At 43.8% G+C, this 21,247-nt stretch overlaps 1 protein-coding gene and 1 long non-coding RNA gene across 7 annotated transcripts in view; one reads left to right on the top strand and one right to left on the bottom strand.

Moving 5' to 3' along the window:
- The window catches only part of WBP2NL (WBP2 N-terminal like), a 51,881-nt gene extending 34,457 nt beyond the window's left edge, over positions 1-17,424 (bottom strand). For 4 of the 6 annotated variants that reach the window (XR_008300553.1, XR_008300551.1, XR_008300552.1 and 1 more), the window contains exons 1-5: positions 17,276-17,424; positions 7,159-7,267; positions 6,773-6,914; positions 6,489-6,581; positions 1,417-1,527 (exon numbers count right to left, since the gene is read on the bottom strand). Coding sequence is in view for 1 of the 6 variants with exons in the window: in XM_027070611.2 (XP_026926412.1) it covers positions 1,417-1,527; positions 6,489-6,581; positions 6,773-6,914; positions 7,159-7,267; positions 17,276-17,337 (517 nt within the window). In the remaining 5 variants the exon portion in view is untranslated. Of the gene's footprint in view, positions 1-1,416; positions 1,528-6,488; positions 6,582-6,772; positions 6,915-7,158; positions 7,268-16,199; positions 16,321-17,055; positions 17,176-17,275 lie in introns of those variants that run through there. The other 2 variants (XR_008300554.1, XR_008300555.1) reach the window with 2 other exon arrangements.
- Positions 16,066-18,260, top strand: LOC128316516 (uncharacterized). Its single transcript, XR_008300556.1, has 2 exons — positions 16,066-17,314; positions 17,828-18,260. It is a non-coding gene; the product is annotated as an uncharacterized LOC128316516 (long non-coding RNA).
- The last annotated feature ends 2,987 nt before the right edge of the window (positions 18,261-21,247 follow it).

Below are 21,247 nucleotides of genomic sequence, written 5' to 3'. Positions count from 1 at the left end.
CTAGAGGGGTTCAAATTCAGATTTGAGTAGGCAGATGAATGAATCTGTTAACGTGAAAATAGAACAACAGAAAGAGCAGAGATTGAGAAACAGCCAGAAAAAATATTGAAGAAGAGTGAACAGAGCTGAAGGACCTGTGGGACGCCATCAAGCAGACCAACATACACGCTGTGGAAGTCCCAGAAGGAGGAGAGAGAGACAGGGAGAGAGTAAATATCTAAAGAAATGATGACTGTGCACTTCCCAAACTGGATGAAAAACATGAATATAAACATCCAGGAAGCTCAATGAGCTTCAAGTCAGATGAACTCATACAGATCCAACCGAGATGCATTCTAATTAAACTTCCAAAAACCAAAGATAAAGAGAGAATCGTGAAATCAGCAAGAGAAAAGTGAATCACCCAGATACAAAGGATCCTCAATAAGAAAATTAGCAGGTTGCTCATCAGAAACTTTGGAGGCCAGAAATAAACTGTCAAACAAGAGTCCTCTATTTGCCCAAACTCCTTCAAGAGTAAGGGAGAATGAAGATGTTCCCAGATAAACAAAAGCTGAAGGAGTTCATTACCACCAGACTGGCCCTGCAAGAAGTGCCTCAGGGAGTCCTGCAGGGTGACCTGAAAGCACACCAGACAGAAATTTGAAGCCATATGAAGAAATGAAGATCTCAGTAAAGGTAAATCACTGGACAATTATAAAAGCTAATATTACTGTTAACAATCGCTTATAATTCCATTTTTTGTTTTCTACATAATGCAAGAGACTAATGCATTTAAAAGAATTATTAGATTATGTTTTTAGGCATACAACATATAAACATGTCATTCTGTGACATCAGTTAGTATACAAAACAAAAAGCCAACAGACATGCATGTCATGCTCCAAGAAGAACCCAAGGAAGGGCCACGTTTGGGGGCCCATTGGCAGCCTGTTAGGAAACCCTTTGTGGCCCACCAGTAGGCTGTGAACCATATTTGAGAATCACTGTGGACAGGCACAACTGTTAGAGGGTACAGAGCATAAAGCTGGAGTCCTCAGTGAGGTTGAAGGGCATGGCATAAGCATGATGGCTATACGTGTGTGAAGCTGGAAGGGGGAAGTGGGCAAGAGCACACATTTTCTGCTCAGGCTATATGCAGGAAGGGACTGCTCCCACTAATGGAAGTTGCCCAGCTATACTCTGTATGTGTACGTTACAGTTAAAAGTAAGCCTGAAACTGAAGCCCAGTCACTTGCTGACATGCCACTGGGTTTCAGTCTAGAAACAAAGTCATGGACTTCACCATTTTCCAATTTCCTAAACCTCTGCTGTTTCTCCTACAGCAGAGTTGGAAGCAAACTAGCAGTGAAAGGATCTTTGAGCCCCTGGCATACTTTTCCACCTCCCAACAAGAACTTCCCTGCCATACCTTACCTGGACAAGGCATCTGTTGCGTGCACATCATGTTCCCCTGCCCAGTAACTACAAGCAGTCCTGGAGGGCTGAACCAGTAACTTGCACTTCCAAGTGGAACTCCTCTGGCAGCTGAGAAGACAAGTTTGGCAAAATAGAGACTCTAATTTGTTCAATGCAGATGTACAGCAGCTACCAACCAATTAATAGGGTATTAACCATCATCTTACACAAGTGTCCAACAATGCTCCTAGGATATAAGATAAAACACATACACCTCCCTTGTCCTGAACTGTATGCTTTTTGAGGGCAGAGACTGTGTCTTATTTGCCTGTGCTTATTCAGGGCCTAGGATAGCACCTACCATAATAAATATTCAGAAAAAATTTCCAACTGAGGCTTCGATCAAGTTGGCAAGATACATCTATTAAAAACCAATGTAATGGCAACGTGATACAGAAGAAAGCACTTCTGTTTGTCTCCCTCTGCATCTCTCTCATAAAGATCCTTGCGATGGCATCTGGGGTGCACCTGGATAATCCAGGGTAATAGCCTCAAGACCCTTAAATGAATTACATCTGCAAAGATTCTTTTTACAAACAAGGGAACATTCACAGATTCTGAGGACTAGGCAAGGATATATCTTTGGGAGCTATTATCAGTCTACTACACTAATTTCTGGCATCTAGCATCTGACCACAAGTAATAACACTGCTTCCAGGCCTGGCCCATGCAAGCTTTCCAGGTGAAACATTTGTTCTATTTCCCTCTCTGCTGGCTAGCCAGAGAGGCTGTGGAAGCCATGTGTTAAAAATGGCATAGACCCTATCACCCTGAGTCCCTGAAGGGTTATGTAGAACACAGCCCCCTTTTATCCCTGCTGATTGACCTTTATATAAGCAGTAATATCTATTGTCTTAGGCTATTGATAATTTGGGGTTTATCTGTTTCAATAACTAGCATTATCTTAACTCATTCATTCTAAATCTAAACTTATCTAAATCTAAAGTTATCTAAATCTAAATCTAAACTTATCCTCCTTTTCAATATCCTATTAGTATCCTTCCCAGAAATATTATTTTACTAACTTATATGTTTGCGTATTTCTTTTTTTTTTAATGTTTATTTATTTTTGAGAGAGAGAGACAGGATGCGAGGGGGTGGGGAAGAAAAAGGGGCAGAAAAAGATGGAGACACAGAATCCGAAGGAGGTTCCAGGCTCTGGGCTGTCAGCACAACTAACAAGCCATGAGATCGTGACCTGAGCCGAAGTCCGATGCTTAACCAGCTGAGCCACCCAGGCACCCCGTTTGTGTATTTCTTATATGACTCTCACTAGACTGTAAATTTAACAAAGGCGGGGGACTATGTATGTCTTATTCACTATTGTGTTCTCAATCATCTCAATCATACCATAGTGTTTGGTATACAATAAGGGTCAAACAGTCAAACCATAAAGTATGATGGGTAGTTAATTCCAAAGGCCTCATGGAAGCCCATCTCACAATCCCTGACTCTTGCTGGGAAAGCAGGGGTAGGTTCCCACACCTAAGCCATGATATAATCAGACCCAGAGTAGGTTCAGACATTTGGTCAAGTTCACCTAAGTTGCCTAAACCCTTTCCAAGAGGCTATGTAACTGCTAGGACTCTGTACCTAGCTTTGCAAGCCAAGAAGCATAACTTTTTTTTTAATTTTTTTTTTTAACGTTTATTTATTTTTGAGACAGAGAGAGACAGAGCATGAACAGGGGAGGGGCAGAGAGAGAGGGAGACACAGAATCTGAAACAGGCTCCAGGCTCTGAGCCGTCAGCACAGAGCCCGATGCGGGGTTCAAACCCACGGACCGCGAGATCATGACCTTAGCTGAAGTCGGACGCCTAACCGACCAAGCCACCCAGGCGCCCCTAGAAGCATATCTTAATAAGAGCACTAAGAAGTTTCCCTCAAGTTGCCTGATCCTTAGCCCATAATCCTAAAAATAAGCTCTCTCTACTGTGAGGCGAAAAATAAGGGCAAATTCAGGACCCAGTATGCAATTATTCTGAGTTTTCCAGACATCTGTAACAAAGAAGAACTGGACTTCCAAGTATCCCCTGCCTCTGGGTTCCACATGGCCATACTCTGTGAGCCAGGACACCTTGTTATCCAACGTCAGGCTTTAGATGCTGTCTGCCTTCTGGACAGTGAAGAGCTGTTGGCTGGGTTCAGTATGTGAACGCCTTGGTCTTCATATCTTGCATTGTATCATTAAAGGTAATATTAAACATTTTCTTACTCCTCAATTTCCTGTATATGGCTTCTCCACCACCTGTCTTTAGCATTTCTGTCTTGCTAAGACCACCACAAACTCAAATTTCCACATGCAATGCACACTTTTCAGTCTTCATTTTATCAAACATCTCTGCAGCAGCTGACAGATGACCACTCAGGAATGCTTGAAATATCTCTTTCTTGACTTCTGGGATAATAAACTCGATTCTCCTCCTACCTCAGTCAGCCCCACGCTACCCATCCCTTCGATGTTGAGGACCTTGGAATACCATCCTTTATTCGCTGAATAAGCCTTTCACTCACATGGCTCCAGAGATGACCTGTGTGCTGAGGATCTCCAAGTGAGTCTCTAGATACAGTTCATCTTTGTGGTTCTGAGCTGCCGGTCCGCTGGCCTCTAGCATTCCAGTGTACCTCACTTCAATATGATCCAGAGGTTAAGGGTATAGGATCAAAAGAGCACAGCATCACTTACATACTATACTTATACAGTATTTCTGCCAAAATGCAGGACCTGCACCTAAGCATGAAGAAACAGATAAACCCAAATCTACAAAACAATAAGCCTGCATTCTTTTTAAAATGTTAATGTTGGGGTGCCTGGGTAGCTCAGCAGGTTAAGGGTCTAACTGTGGCTCAGGTCGTGATCTCATGGTTCATGAGTCTGAGCCCTGCTTCAGGCTCTGCGCTGACAGTGTGACAGTGCAGAGCCTGCTTAGGTTTCTCTCTCTCCCTCTCTCTGCCCCTCCCCTACTCACTCTCACTGTCTCTCACAATAAATAAATAAGCTTTTTAAATAAATAAAACTGTCAATGCCAAGAAAGACAAAGAAAGGCTGAGTCCAGACTAAAAGAGACTAAAGAAATAGGACAATTAAATTCAGTGTGTGATCTGGGATTAGATCCTGGATTGGAAAAATAAACAGTGCGCCATAAGAATTAGGAAGAGTGATAGGTTAATCATTTGAATTTGAATATAAACCAAATATTAAATAATAGCATTGTTTCAGTGTTAAATTTTCTGAATTTGATAAGTAGACTTAGGGTAGATAAAAGAATACCCTTGCTCTTAGCAGATACACACTTGAATACTTAGGAATGAATGAAATGAATTTTGTAACTTACTCCCAAATAGTTCAGTAAAAACAAAAACAAACGAAGAGTAAGATAAAGCAAATGTGGGAAAATGTTAATGATGGGTGAATCTAGATGAAGGGTCCATGAGAGTCCACTGTAAATTCTTGCAACTTTTCTAAATACAATTTTTTTTTTTTTAGTAAAAAGTTTAAAAAGAGAGTGAGAGTATGTTTAGGGTCCAGATTCTAGCTCTATCAGTTTCTACCTGTATAGCCTTGGGAAACTGTAGAACCATCACTGACTCAGTTTCCCCAGTTATCAACTGGGGACAATGATTGTACCTACAGCCTAAGTTTTTGTGAGGATTAAAAAAATTGACACATGTAAAGGGCTTGGAACGCTGCCCACTGTATGGTAAGCATTCAATAAATGTTAGTATTATTATATCTAAAATTGAACTCGTTTCCTCTCCAACTTAGATGGTCTCTTATATTCTTAACCGTGGTTTATAGTATCATGATCCAGTCAGTCTTCTGAGCTAGAAAATTCATTCCACCCTCTGGTGTGTCCCCGGCACTTTGCCCATGCCTCTGTTTTGGAATATTTGCATGTGTCTGTCTCTTCTAGTTTGTGTTCATCTCAACTAGATTAGAGTTGGGGTGGAGGCAAGGGAGAAAGAGAAAGCATTCCAGATAGAGCAAATTCCAGGGCACCTGGCTGGCTCAGTCAGTAGAGCACGTGACTCTCAATCTTAGGATCATGAGTTCGAGCCCCATACTGGGTGTAGAGTTTACTTAAAAAATAAAATTAAACAAACAAATTAATAAAGTTATCCAGGTAGAGCAAATAGCATGAAGGCTCGGAGATGAGAGAACAGGGCACAAAGAAGTCCAGCTGGACTGGAGTACAAAAGCTGAGAGAGTAGGGGCATGAAATGAGACTAGACTGAATAAAAATATATCACAAAAAAGATTATTTGTATTCAAAGTCTGAAAGAGTTCTCTGGTACATCTGTTAGATCAGTGCTGTAGGGCTGGATAGTACCTCTTCCCTCTTCTCATGGAAGACGGGGATTAAACCTAACAGAAGCAAAGGCAAAGCCAGAGAGGAAAAAAGACAAAAGGCATGACAAAGGAAGAAGAACTCAGGCAACTGGGGATTCCTGATCTGAAAATGAGAGTACTCAATGATGTATGAGACCAACATTTAAAAGGACAAAAGAGGGGCGCCTGGGTGGCTCAGTCGGTTAAGCGTCCGACTCTTGGTTTCAGCTCAGGTCGTGATCTCACAGCTTTGTTGGTTCGAGCCCCACATTGAGCTCTGCACAGACAGAGTGGAGCCTACTTGGGATTTTCCCTCTTTCCCTCTCTCTCTGCCCCTCCCCTTCTCACGCTGTCTCTATCTCTCTCAAAATAAATTAATAAGCTTTAAAAAATACATTTAAAAAACATTTAAAAATGGACAAAAGATTATCAGGTATAATTAGTGGTTCAAGTGTCTGAGTATAAACTTCTGCTAGCCTGCAAACTCCTTTAAGACAACGAGGGACTGAATAATCTTGTTCCCAGCATGTAGTATGGTACTTGTACCATAGTAGGCAGCTCAGAAAATGCCTGCTGCATACGTGTGCAACTACCAGCTGCCTGATGTAGAGACCTAAGTCGTGGCTGGGTAGCCGTCCTACTTCAATTCCACAGGCCTCAAAACCCCAAAGTGTTTAGTGTCTTTATTAGCATTGCTCACCAGCAGAGGCAGCTTTCACCATCAGCTGGGCAAATTCGATGGCACCTCCTTTTCTGAAGGCTAATTTAAAAGTAGCCTGTCCTTCCCAGCCACCTGGGGGAAGAAATGGCACACTAAGATGCTGGCACCACTGGTCAGAGAAGGACAGCCCCAGACAGAGAGACAAGCACTACCCAACAGAGCAGTGCAGCTTTCTTTGAATTCCAGCATGAGCCAAGTCTGAATCTTAAACCTTCTGGAAGCTTTTGAGGGAAAAAAATACACTTCTGAGGGGGAACACTCACCATCCGGAGCTGCCTGAATAGTCCCTTTAATGTAGTTGGCAGCAAAGACCGGTTGTTCAACGGTGCAGTTACTCATCAGATCAAATGGCATCATGAAAGAAAACATGGGATCACTGACTAAGTGTGAAGTCACGAAGATCACCTAGGAGAGGAAAGAAACTTCGGAGAAGGCATGCAGCTTGTCCACGGACTGAGACATATTAGACCAATTCTAAGGTCGAGGCTGTTTGACATTCCGGCCTGACTGAGAAACATCACCCGTGTTCTTCCATATTCTCCAACATGGAAAATCATAAAATGCCAACTTTGAAAGTCAATGTTAACTCTCTCTCCATTTGAAGGAAAACAAATGTAGCGGTAATAGGTCAAGGTAGAAGTAGAATTACCCGGTATGAAGTGAGAAACAGTGTCCCCCTCTTTGTACCACTGAAGAGACTGGATCTCTCTGGTTGCTGTGGGAAGGAGAGGTCCACATCCTGAGACTGCATCAAGACACTGCAGAAAAGAAAGGGCAGACACCACACGATTTCGAAGTTATATGAAACGACGCACATAAAGTTCTTAGCACAATTCCAAGCCCAGAGTAAACACCCAATGTTAGCTGCTGCCGCTACTATCACTATTGTATTGAAATAGAAAGGAATTTAGATCTTATTCTCTGACTTTTCACACTTACTCCTCTCCCTCTTTACCACTGGATTCTTTTTTTCTTATCAAGCCTACCTTCTTCTTAATGTTTATTAAGAATAACAAATAGGGGCGTCTGGGTGGCTCAGTCGGTTAAGCATCCGACTTCAGCTCATGTCATTATCTCACCGCTTGTGAGTTCGAGCCCCGCGTCAGGCTCTGTGCTGACAGCTCAGAGCCTGGAGCCTGCTTCTGGTTCTGTGTCTCCCTCTCTCTGCCCCTCCCTTGCTTGCGCTCTGTCTCTCTCTCTCTCTCAAAAATAAATGTTAAAAAAATTTTAAGGAATAATAATAAAAAATGTATTAAAAATAATAAATAATAATAATAATTCTTATTCTTCATATTCAAGAAGTATAAAGCACTGTGCTAATGGAAATGTTTCTTTGACTCTCATAGAAATGGCAAGACACACAGAGTACTCCAGATTCCTCTGACATGTTATTCCCTCTGCCTTTTGTGTTCTCCCCTCACTCTTAACCTGAGAAACTTGGACTCATCCTATTCCCACTCATAGAATCCTATTGGGTTTCTCTTCTTTCTTAGTAATTATTGTAATATATATGTATGTTTATGTGTTCAATGTCTTAACTAATGATCCTGCCTTTACACTGTGGCCCTAGCAAACAGTGGGTGCTATTAAATATTTATTGAAAGAATGAATGAGTGAAAACATGAATAAACATAATAATGCAAGCAGTAATATCACATACATCACGTTAATGGCACAAAAATGTCATAGCAATTTAGTGGAAGGAGGGATTAGCTTTGGTTGAAATGACTAAGAATGACTTTATAGAAAGGTTGAAGTTGATTCTTTCTAAGTTTATTTGTTTATTTTGAGAGAGAGAGAGAGAGAGTGCGCATGCATGCGCAAGTTGGGGAGGGACAGAAAGAGAGAGGGAGAGAGAATCCCAAGCAGGCTCCACTCTCAGCACAGAACCCAATAGCCCCACATTAACCAATAGAACACGTTAAATTAACCGTGAGATCATGACCTGAGCCGAAATCAAGAGTCATATGCTTAACCAACTGACCCACCGAGGCACCCTTGATTCTTAAGAGAAGAGTAGTGTTTCAGTAGGCAGAGGTGAGGGTAGGGGATGATCCAGATGGGGAGCAAACAGCATGAATGGAGGTGCAAGAGCAGCATTAATGGAGGTATGCGGTGGAAAGCAAATTGCACACTTGGGAGCAGCCCACCTGTGTGGATTCATCAAAGCAGCATGGAGGTGAAGGTGGGAAGAATAGTGAGATATAGCTCGAAAGCTATGCTGGAACCAGAGCCTGGAGATATCACTTAATAGGCAAGGAGAATCAATCAAGGAGGTGGTGGTTTACTAGAGGTTAAGAAATCCTAAGGGGCACCTGACTAGTTCAGTCAGTAGAGCAGGCAGCTCTTGATCTCAGGGTAATGAGTTCGAGCCCCACACTGGGTGTGGAGATTACTTTAAAAAAAAAAAAAAAGAGGGGCACCTGGGTGACTCAGTCAGTTGAGTGCCCAACTTCAGATCAGGTCATGATCTCACGGTTTGTGGGTTCGAGCCCTGCATTGGACTCTGTGCTGACAGCTCAGAGCCTGGAGCCTGCTTGGGATTCTGTGTCTTCCTCTCTCTGCCCCTTTCCCACTCATGCTCTGTATGTCTCTCTCTCAAAAATAAATAAACATTAAAAATTAAAAAAAAAAAAAAGAATCCCTAAAATAGTCCTGATGTAAGGTAATAAGAATTGGAACTAGGGTGGTAGTATGATGATAAAAAGGGCTTTTTAAGACAATGAAAATACAATGTCAGCAAAAATAGGGAACTCCAAAAGTCAGTCCAGAAGTTTGGAATCTAATCAAAACCTTATAACAACTAAGAGAATGTTTAGTCAAGAAAAAAATAGCTGAGTCTGATAACAGAGCTTTGTGACACTTACCCCAGTACCATCTTCCAATCCCCAGCTTGGCAATAGCCTTAAAAACAACCCACATTCCTGGTGTAAGTACTGAACACCAAAGGGAGTAGAATAGACCTTATTCTCAAAGAACTCTTGTTTTAAAACTTTTCTGGTGGCTTCCTGAAGGGCAGGCTCCAATGGTGTGTGCCTAATTCAGAACTCTCCCAGGACTGAGGTGACTACTCAGGGTCCATTTGTCAAAAACATTTCAAGGTAAATGTATTAGTTGCTGCTGTCTGGGGCAAAGGATGACATTTAGTGCAAACAAACTGAAAAGTTAGGGAGGAAAGAAAGGCTAGAGAATGAGATACTTTGGGGAATAAAGGCTTTGAATAGCTCTGACGTATTCATGGGAAACTAGAAAGTCACATGCATGCCTTCCGAGGCCTGGTTTCATGCTCAGATGAGAACTGAGAAGGTCCGAAACTTTTACCTCTGGATGACAATGAGGCTCTGTTCAAGTAGGAAGTGAAAGCTAAGACAGAGCTGTAAACTGCCTGGCTGAGTGATAAAGACATGCTCCAAACACACAGGCAGAGCCCATCTACAAAGGCTGGAATTATTATTATTATTTTTTTTTTTGGTTCCAGATATATAAGAAAGTTGTCAAATCACTAGCTGGCCACTAAGTTAATATAAAAGAGACTTCAGTGGCTGCATGTGACAAAGACTATAAGCTTTGCAAATTTTATAATTTAGAAAAGTCACTAAACAAACAAAAAATAAGTACAGCAAGCAGCAACAATGTACCCTGAGGAAGAGAGAAAATCTGACTTCCAGAGTTGCCATATTATAATCTTCAAAATGTCTAGTTTACAAAAATTTTTTAACATTTTATTTTTTGAAAGATAGAGAGCATGAGCAGGGGAGGGGCAGAGAGAGAGGGAGACACAAAATCAGAAGCAGGCTCCAGGCTCTGAGCTGTCAGCACGGAGCCTGATGTGGGACTCGAACCCATGAACATGAGATTGTGACCTGAGCCAAAGTTGGACACTCAACCGACCAAGCCACCCAGGCACCCCAAAATGTCTAGTTTTCCACAACAACAACAACATCATGAGGCATGCAACAAGAAAGTATGGCCCATATGTTCTTCTGTAAACAGAAAATGAAATTAATAGAAAACTGCCCTTGAGGAAGCCCGCACATTGGATTAACTACACAAAGACTTTATTCTTTTTTTTTTTTTTTTAAAGGAAACCTACCCCTAGTGTGGGACTCAAACTCATGACTCCAAGATCAAGAGTTGCATGCTCTACCTACTGAGCCAGCCAGGGGCCCCATTAGACAAAGATTTTAAATAAACTATTTTAAACATGTTTAAAGAGTTAAAAGAAACCATGTCTAAATAACCAAAGGAAATAATGAGAGCAATGTCTCAAAAAGTAGAATATCAATAAAGAGATAGAAATTAGAAAACTGAACCAAATAGAAATTCTGAAGTTGGAAACTACGGTAAGTAAAACAAAAAATTCAGTAGTGGTGGGTTTAATGGCAGATTTCAGCAGGAAGAAGAAAGGATCAGTGAATCTGAAGATAGGTCCATTGAGAATAACAGTCACTACCTAAGTAACAGAAAGAAAAAAGAATGAAGCAAAATGAACAGAGTCTTAACAGACCTGTGGGACAAAATCAAGCATACAACCATATGTATAATGAGACTGCAAAAAGGAGAGGAGAGAATAAAAGGGGGCATAAAGAAAATTTGAACAAATAATGGCCATAATCTCCCCCAGTTTAATGAGAGACATGAATCTACACATCCAGGCTCTACAAACTCCAAGTAGGATTAACTCAAAGAGATCCACACCAAGACACATAATCAAACTGCTGAAAGCCAAATACAGAGACTCTTGAAAGCAGCAAGAGAAAATCATCATCATGCACAAGGAATCCTTAATAAGACAAATAGCTGACTTCTCATCAAAAACCATGGAGGCAGGAGTAGTAGGATGACATATGCAAAGTGCTTAAAGGAAAAAAATCTGTCAACCAAGAATTCTATATCTGGCAAAACGATCCTTCAAAAATTAAGGAGAAATTAAAACATTACCAAGTAAACATAAACCGAGATTTCATCACTAGTAGGTCTGAACTATAAGAAATGCTAAAGGAAGTCCTTCAGCCTGAAATAATAAGACACTAGGCAGTAAATCAAACCCATACAAAGAAACAAAGAACACTGGTAAAGATAACTACATAGGTAAACATAAAAGTCTGTACTGATGTATTTTTGGCTTGGAACTCTTCATTTCTTCCTATATGAATTAAAAGGCAATTGCAATAAATCTATGGTGATGCATACACAATGTATAAAGATGTAACTTGGGACAATAACAGTATAAGAGGACAGAGTTATATAGGAACAAAATTTGTTCATAGAATTAAAACAAAATTGTATTAATTTGACCTAGATTGTTATAAATTAAGATGTTAAATGTAATCTTCAGGGCAACCACAAAGAAAATAACTAAAATATATACAGTAAAAGAAATGAGGAGGGAATCAAGATAGTATGTTAGGAAATATCTATTAAACAAAAAGGGATGGGGCACCTGGGTGGCACAGTCGGTTAAGTGGCCGACTTCAGCCAGGTCACGATCTCGCGGTCTGGGAGTTCGAGCCCCGCGTCAGGCTCTGGGCTGATGGCTCAGAGCCTGGAGCCTGTTTCTGATTCTGTGTCTCCCTCTCTCTCTGCCCCTCCCCCGTTCATGCTCTGTCTCTCTCTGTCCCAAAAATAAATAAACGTTGAAAAAAAAATTAAAAAAAAATAAATAAACACAAAGGGAGGCATTAATGGAGGAATTGAGATATAGAAAATAAAGAGCAAAAGAGCAGAAGTTAAGTCCTTCCTTATCAATAATCACATTAAATGTAAATGAATTAAACTCTCCAATTAAAAGAGATCAGCAAAATATATATTTTTGAAAACATGATGCCACTATATACTGTCTACAAAAGACTTACTTGAGATCCAAAGAGACAAACAGGTTTAAAGTGAAAGGATGTAAAAAAAGATATTCCATCAAACAGTAGCCAAAAGAGAGCTTCAGGGGTTATACTAATTTCAGAAAAAATAGACTTTAAAACAAAAATTACTACAAAACAATATTATATCATGATAAAAGGACCAATCATCAAAAACATATTACAAATATAAACATGAATGCATCTAATAAAAGTCAACTAGACCTAACATATAAGGACACTTCACCCACAAAGTACAATACACACTCTTCTCAAATACACATGGCACGGTCTATAAGACAGACCACATACTAGGCAACAAAACAAGTCCTACTAAATTTATGAAGATTGCAATCATACAGTATCTTTTCTGATCAAAATGGAATGAAATTAGAAATAATAACAAATTACCAAAAATGTGAAAATTAAACAAAATGCTCTTAAATAACTAATGGGTCAACAAAGAAATCACAAGTGAAATTTGAAAACAGAATTGAATTACTAGAAATTAGAAATTTGGAGATGAATAAAAATGAAAATACATATACCAAACTTTTGAGATGTAACAAAAGTAGTGCTTAAGAGGAAAATTTATGCTTTTAACGCCTGCAAGTTTTAAAAAAGAGAGATCTCTGGGCACCTGAGTGGCTCAGTCAGTTAAGCATCTGACTTCGGCTCAGGTCATGATCTCAGGGTCCGTGAGTTTGAGCCCCATGTAAGGCTCTGTGCTGTGCTGCCATCACAGAGCCTGAATCCTGCTTCAGATTCTATGTATCCCTCTCTCTCTACCCCTTCCCTGCTCGTGCTCTGTGTCTCTCTGTCTCTCAAGAAATGGATAAATGTTAAATAGAGAGAGAGAGACATCTCAGGGCACCTGGGTGACTTAGTTGGTTAAGCACCTGATTCTTGATCTCAGCTCAGGTCTTGATTTTAGGGTCATGAGTTCAAGCCCCAAACTGGGCTCTGCATTGGACATGAAGCTTACTTTAAAAAGAGAGAGAGAGAGAGATCTCAAATCAATAATCTAATTTTCCACACAAGGGAACCAGAAAAAACAAGACCAAACTAAACCCAAAGCTAGCAGAAGGAAATAAATAATAAAGATTACAGAGAGAGAGGGAGAGAGAGAATCCCAAGCAAGCTCTGCACTGTCAGAACAGAGCCTGATGCAGGGCTTGAATTCATGAACTGTGAGATCATGATCTGAGCCAAAACCAAGAGGCGGATGCTCAACCAACTGAGCCACCCAGGGGCACACCCCTAGAATTTTTAATATTTTTTAAAGTACTTATGTTTTTTTGAGAGATAGAGAGAGCAGGAGTGGAGAAGGGCAGAGGGGGAAAGAGGGAGAGAGAGAGAGAGAGAGAGAGAGAGAGAGAATCTTAAGCAGGCTCCGTACTCAACATGGCGTCCAACAAGGGGCTCAATCATACAACCCTGGGATCATGACTAACCCAAAATCAAGAGTCAGATGCTCAACTGACTGAGCCACCCAGGTTCCCCTTAAAATACATTTTAATCTTTTAAAAAAAGTCTATTTCCTCTGATGCCACAATTGCACTTTAAGGAACATATCCCCGAGAAACATTTTGACAGGTAGGCAGAGATTAGTTTTCAAAAATGTTCATGAAGCAATGTTTATGGCAATGACAAATTACTACACCCTGAACATCCCGAATAGAGGCTTGAGCAAAGATTCATGCATATTGGAATACCAGTCATTGAAAATAATGATGTAGATATTGATACTGGAGAGTATTCCCAATATATTGGTAAATGAGGAAAACAAATTACAAAGCAGTCTTGAGTGTGGGGGAGTTGCATATATTTCCATGGAAGAAAGTGCAGAAAGACACATACCAAAATGTAAAAAGCACTAGATGTTGGAGTCTGGGGTGATTTAAATTTTTTTCCAATTTTTCTACAATAAACACATATGGTACTATCTGTACAAGTTTTAGAATATTGGTTAAAAAAAGAAAACTCAACGTCTTCCCTATTTACCAGTAGAGTCTTATCTGTACAATTATGAATTCTCAGCTGGGATTTAAAAATCACAGAACACAGCCAGTGTGATGAGTTTCTCAAATGTGTATTATGAATAGGCAAGAGAAGTCAAAAAACAACCAATCTTCTCCTTCTCAACCTATTTCTTTAAAGTAGTTTCTATCAACACCAAAAGAACCCCAAATAATCCACTTAAAAATGGGCAGGGGAACTGAGTAGACATTTCAACAAAGAAGACCTACAGATGGCCAACAGACCATGAAAAGATGCTCAACATCACTCATCATCAGGGAAATGCAAATCAAAACCGCAACAAGATATCACCTTACACCTGTCAGAATGGCTAAAATCAAAAAGACGAGAAATATTGGAGAGGATGTGGAGAAAAAAGAACCCCCGTGCACTGTCGGTGGGAATGCAAATTGGTACAGCTACTATGGAAAACAGTATGGAAATTCCTCAAAAAATTAAAACGAGAAAAAAATTAAAAAGAGAAATACCATGTGATCCAATGACTCCTCTACTGGGCATTTACTTAAAGAAAATGAAAACGCTGATTTGAAAAGATACATGCACCCCTATGTTTATTGCAGCATTATGTACAATAGTCAAGATATGGAAGCAACCTAAGTGTTCACTCACACTTAGATAAGGCAGATGTGGTATGTACACACACACACACACACACACACACACACACACACACACACACCAGAATATTATGCAGCCGTAAAAAAGGATGGGATCTTGCCATTTGCAACAACATGGATGGACCTCGATATTACACTAAGTGGAAAAAATCAAACTGAGAAAGACAGATACCATATCATTTCACTCACACGTGGAATCTAAAAAAAGAAAAACAAATGAATAAACCAACAAAAAGCAGATTCAGACCTATAAATACAGAGAACAAATGATGGTTGTCAGTGGGACGGGGGGTGGGTAAAATCAGGGAAGGGGAGTGGCAGATACAGCCTTCCAGTTATGGAATGAATAAGTCACAGGAATATAAAGGCACAGCATAGGGAACAGTCAGTGATGTTGTCATAATAGCACTGTGTGGTGACACTTCTGGTGAGCATAGCATAACTTACAGAGAGATCTATTCACTATGTTGTACACCTGAAACTAACGTGAATTGTGTGTCAACTACACTCAAATTTTAAAAGTAATAATAAAATAAAAATAGAGGAATACAGCATTTCTACACAGGAAGCGGGCGCCGCCACAGGGTGGGGCATCTCTGATGAAGAGAAAGCCCAGAAGCGGTCCTTTTCCTTTCTGCGGGACAGCTGGAGTTGAGCAGTTCAAACCCCAATCAAAGGTCTTCCACATGCAGGGACCACATGATTGTGAGCAAATTCCTTCTCTTTCTTTCAGTTTCCCCACCTGTGAAATAAGGGGATCCTCACTGTAGATAGAGCAGTTAGAAGTATAAAGCTTTTTTTTTTAATTTTTTTAACGTTTTATTTATTTTTGAGACAGAGAGAGACACAGCATGAACGGGGGAGGGTCAGAGAGAGAGGGAGACACAGAATCGGAAGCAGGCTCCAGGCTCTGAGCCATCAGCCCAGAGCCCGACGCGGGGCTCGAACTCACGGACTGTGAGATCGTGACCTGAGCCGAAGTCGGATGCTTAACCGACTGAGCCACCCAGGCGCCCCTAGAAGTATAAAGCTCTTAACCAGTGGAGACGATTACGTGCTCAAGAGCACAGAACGGACCCCATAAAGATCATTCGAAGGACCATAGGATCAGCGTGTGTGTTGTAATTTTTTAGAAACAAGCTTCACGCCCCGCCTCCAACGCACGCAGGGAAACAAACCCGTAGCTGAGGGAGAGGACGCCGACACCCCAGATCAGAGGTGGCCCCCAGGGCACAGAGCCGCCGGCACCCAGGCGGGTGTGCAGGGGACCGGCATCAGGGCGGTGGCCGACGCTCCCCTACTACACAACTACGCACAGCGGCACAGCACAGGTCCTTCCGGAGCCGGGGAAGACGCACGGCCTCCGCCGCCCGTGGGAACCCGGCAAGAACACTTTCCCGGGGGAGGAAGCAGAGGAAAAAGATCCATCATCCGGACATCGGCTTTCGGGGCTGTCTTGGTGGATCTTCCCGACAAAGGCTCAGTCTCGCCGCCACGCGCGAGCGAAGGAAAACGGGGACAAGTGGGGGCGGAGGCGGCAGCTGGGGAGGACCGCGCCGGAGTCTGGAGAGCCGGGCGGAAGGAACCGACGAGAGGGGCCGCGTGGAGCGGAGGCCTTAGGCGGGAAAGCGAGCGAGCAGCGGGCCCCGCAGGCCCCGCTCACTGCCACGGGCGCGGCCCGGCGAGCGTCCTTCTCCCCAGACGGCTCTTCTTTCCGTCCCGATCTTTATTTACAGGGAAGTAAGAGCCATCAGCTCCCCGTCGGGGCGAAAAGAAAGGGGGCTTCGGCGAGCGCCCCCCCCCCCCCGATGGCGCGGGACCCTTCAGAGGGATCCACACCGCCGCCCCTTCCGCGTCCGCGCCCCCGGGAGTAGGGGCGGGGCGCACCCAAGGCCCCCCTGTCGCCGTCACCCCACGGAGGTTTGTGCTTCCAACGGCGCCCCGGAGGAACGGCGCGACACCCCACCACTGCCAGTGCCCTCCCGCCTTTCTTCTGGGGCGACGCGCGCCTCGCACGGCGCGCCCGCCCTTTACCTCAGCGAGGCCATGGGCTCCAGCCTCTGCCCACTCTGTGCGCCGGAAAGCCCGCGGGGTCTCGAGCGCCCCAGTGGAGGGGGCGGGGCTCAGCCAGCCGAGGCCGGAAAAGGCGGGAAAGGCCCTGATTGGCTAAGAGTTTCCAAGCCGCCAGTTCCACCATCGTCGGTCTATCCCCGGCTCTGACAGCACCCCTCCCCACCAGCTTCCCCTCGGGCACCTGTCGCTGGAAGGAATGAAAGCCCCGCGGCGGTTCTCGGTGTGGCTCTGATTCACCGCCATCTTGCCCCAGGCGCCCTTCTGTCGCCCCTCAGATGGAAAGGGGCGGGGCCTGTGCCAAGCCGGGGGGCGGGGCTTTGAAGGGGAGGTGCGCCAAACCGGGGGGCGGGGCTTTGAAGGGGAGGACAGAGATTATGGCGCAAAGACAAGGGGGGGTGGGAGTTGAGTGGGCGAAGGGGCTGGTCACGTGAGGGGCGGTGGTCAGAGAACCAGGTGTGGTGCTGTGGTGCCGCCTGGGACTCCAGCTGGTGAGGGGGGGGAATTGACCCCGCCCCAGAGTGCGGGGGTGTTGAGTGGTAGGTGAGTGGGTTCCTGGATCCACACCTACCCTCTTGGCCACAGCATGGTAGCTGGTTGCTGGGCTGCCCTCGGGAATGGATTGAATGGGTCAGGAATCAGAAGCAGGATTTTCCTGCGTGCCCCCCTGGCCTGGGTCAGAAGGCTAATGCATTTTGAAGAAAGGATCCAGAAAGATTTCTCGCTTCTCCTAAAGGCAAGCAGAACAACTTTTCCCCACCAGAGAAAGCCTGGAATCTGAGCTGGTTTCTTGTGAGGTTAGCATCCAGGAAAGGGTGAATGAACTGCGTCGGGGGGAGTCTGAGCCGGTTCCAAATTAGAGAGAACCTTTGGCATCCATCATACCAGCCCTGCCTTCTCCAAAGGGTGAGAGTGAGGATCCGGTGGGATACAGCATACTGGAATTGCTTTGAAGACTAAAATGTTGTACATCTTCTTGTTTCTTTTAGACTTCACAAAATAGCACCAAAGGGCTTCAAGCAAAGGGATGGTAACGTCTGGATTACCGTATTTCATCAAGTTTAAGATGCTGTCAGTTATAAGATGAACCATTTTTAAATGTACCACGGAGGGGAAAAAAGTTGCCAAATAAAGACGTCATCAGTTATAAGCTGATTTTTTAAAAGCAATCTCTGGGGCGCCTGGGTGGCACAGTCGGTTAAGCTTCCGACTTCAGCCAGGTCGCGGTCCGTGAGTTCGAGCCCCACCTCAGGCTCTGTGCTGACTGCTCAGAGCCTGGAGCCTGTTTCCGATTCTGTGTCTCCCTCTCTCTCTGCCCCTCCCCCGTTCATGCTCTGTCTCTCTCTGTCCCAAAAATAAATAAACGTTGAAAAAAAAATAAAAAAATAAAAGTAATCTCTACACCCAACACGGGGCTTGAACTCATGCCCTGGGGATCGAAAGTTGCATGCTGTACTGCCTGAGCCAGCCAGGTGCCCTAAGCTGATTTTTATTTATTTATTTTTTATTTATTTAAAAGTTTTTTTAAATGTTTATTTGTTTTTGAGAGAGAGAGAGAGAGAGAGAGACAGAGCTCGAGAGGGGAAGGGCCAGAGAGAGAGAGGGAGACACAGAATCTGAAGCAGGCTCCGAGCTCTCAGCACAGAGCCTGATGCGAGGCTCAAACTCACAAACCGTGAGATCATGACCTGAGCCCTGAGCTGAAGTCGGATGCTCAGCTGACTGAGCCACCCAGGCACCCCTTAAAAGTTTTTTTTTAAGGTTTATTCATCTTTCAGAGACAGAAACAGAGTGTGAGTGGGGGAGGGGCAAAGAGAGAGAGGGAGACAGAATCTGAAGCAGGCTACAGGCTCTGTGCTGATACAGAGCCTGACGCCGGGCTCAAACTCGAGAACTACCAGATCATGACCTGAGCTGAAGTCAGCTGCTCAACTGACTGAGCCACCCAGGTGCACCCCCATGATTTTTTTTTTTTAACGTTTATTTATTTTTGAGACAGAGAGAGACAAAGCATGAACGGGGGAGGGTCAGAGAGAGGGAGACACAGAATCTGAAACAGGCTCCAGGCTCTGAGCGGTCAGCACAGAGCCTGACGCGGGGCTCGAACTCACGGACCGCGAGATCATGACCTGAGCCGAAGTCGGCCGCCCAACTGACTGAGCCACCCAGGCGCCCCCCCATGATTTTTTTTTTTAAACCTAAGACTGTTGGAACAAACAAAACAATAGGAATGGTGTGAAGCTATAGAAAGACCACTGAGATAGAGCCCCCGTCTTGCACTGGTAACTAAGTGTGCAACTTTGGGCATCAACCATGCTCTCTGGACTTCTGTTTCCATATCTGTATGAAAGAGTGGGACTAAAAGAACTGTTTTCCCTTAGCTGTGATATTTGAAGTTTGCAAAACTACTCTGTCGCTCAAATCTTCCCACCTCTCCATCTTGATGTGGCAATTGCCCTCTGGTTCTGGTCCTCATCATTTTACCTGAATGACTCCCCCCCCCCCCCCCCGCCCCACCGTTCTTCTATACCTTGCATTCACCCTACAGAATACCGAGGCTCCAAACACAATTGCGTATGGTCATCACATTCAAATTCAGAAAAATAGCGTGTGGTGTTATTTGCTGGCCGCAGAAGAGACCAGGAACCTCAAAGAGAGGAAGTTTGGTTTAAGTTTGGAAAACACAAGAGAGAAGCTAGTGCTTAAAATTTAAATTCTTTTAAAAAAAATTTTTTTTTAATGTTTGTTTTTGAGAGAGAGAGAGAGAGACAGAGCATGAGCGGGGGAGGGGCAGAGAGAGAGGGAAACACAGAATCCAGAGCAGGCTCCAGGCTCCGAGCTGTCAGCACAGAGCCCGACTCGGGGCTTGAACTCACAGTGAATCATGACCTGAGCTGAAGCCGGACGCTTAACCGACTGAGCCACCCGGGTGCCCCTTAAATTCTTACTCTTAAAGCATTCACTGTAAAGCAGGCAGGTCTCTAGGCAAGATGGGTCCACTCCTTCCATAGAGTTGGGTTTCTTGCCTTCTGGAGAAAGGAGGGAAAGGCTAGGAAATTCATTAAGTGAAAATAAACCCTGTTTACATTGAAGGAGACAGATTACACAGAGCACAGCATCCCTCAAGGTCTAGCATACTAGCTCCATCACCCATGTTGGGTACAAAACCCCAGGGAGGGGCGCCTGGGCGGCTCAGTTGGTTGAGCATCCAACTGTTGGTTTCGGCTCAGGTCATGATCTTGCAGTTTGTGGGATTGAGCCCCACATTGGGCTCCACACGCATGATGCCGAGCCTGCTTGGGATTCTCTCTCTCTCCCCCTCTCTCAGCCCATCCCCTGCTCTCTCTCAAATGAAATAAACATTAAACATACACATGGAATAATGACCGAAGTCCATCCTCAAGCCAAATGAAGAAAAATTGGACTCACAAAATGTTTTCCATCTATAATTTCTGTGGCTACTTCTCTCTCTCAAATGAAATAAACATTAAACATACACATGGAATAATGACCGAAGTCCATCCTCAAGCCAAATGAAGAAAAATTGGACTCACAAAATGTTTTCCATCTATAATTTCTGTGGCTACTTCTTACCAAGATGGTCCCTATCTCACCCTCCGCCCATGGGTGAGATGATGTAATGGCTAATTTGGCCAAGGAGTGAGCACAAATGAGACACAGGCCAAGCAGTTATTGTTCAAACAGCAATGTTTAGTTGTACAGCACATAAAGTCTAGCAACATTTACACAACCAGTTTGAGTGTCTGTTGGCTTGCTTTCAACTGGGAAATTTAACCATAATGTCACCAAAAGGTTGGCTGGGACTGGTAACATTTAAGAAATGGGTCGTTCTTGCATCCCCTAGGCTTGGGCCTCTTGCTCCGTCAGGACTGAGTTGTAGATGAATGGCCCACAAGTCACCAGCCTTTGAGAAAGTCGTGTCCAGGTGGAGATGGTAGGGGTGGGTGGGTGGGGGGAGGGGATCCCATAAAGACACAGTATGTGGGGCAGTGGCAGCCAACATTCGCAAACATCCATGCATCTGATGGGGGGCTCTGCCCTCCAGTGGGCATTGTCCACCAGCCTACAGTGACCGACTGTGGCCAGGCTAACTCATTACTCACATTAACAGGGTGGAGGCGGGGATAGGAGTAGT

The sequence above is a fragment of the Acinonyx jubatus genome, chromosome B4 (assembly GCF_027475565.1).
Source record: "Acinonyx jubatus isolate Ajub_Pintada_27869175 chromosome B4, VMU_Ajub_asm_v1.0, whole genome shotgun sequence".
NCBI lineage: Eukaryota > Metazoa > Chordata > Mammalia > Carnivora > Felidae > Acinonyx > Acinonyx jubatus.
This window is presented reverse-complemented; position numbering and strand designations above follow the sequence as displayed.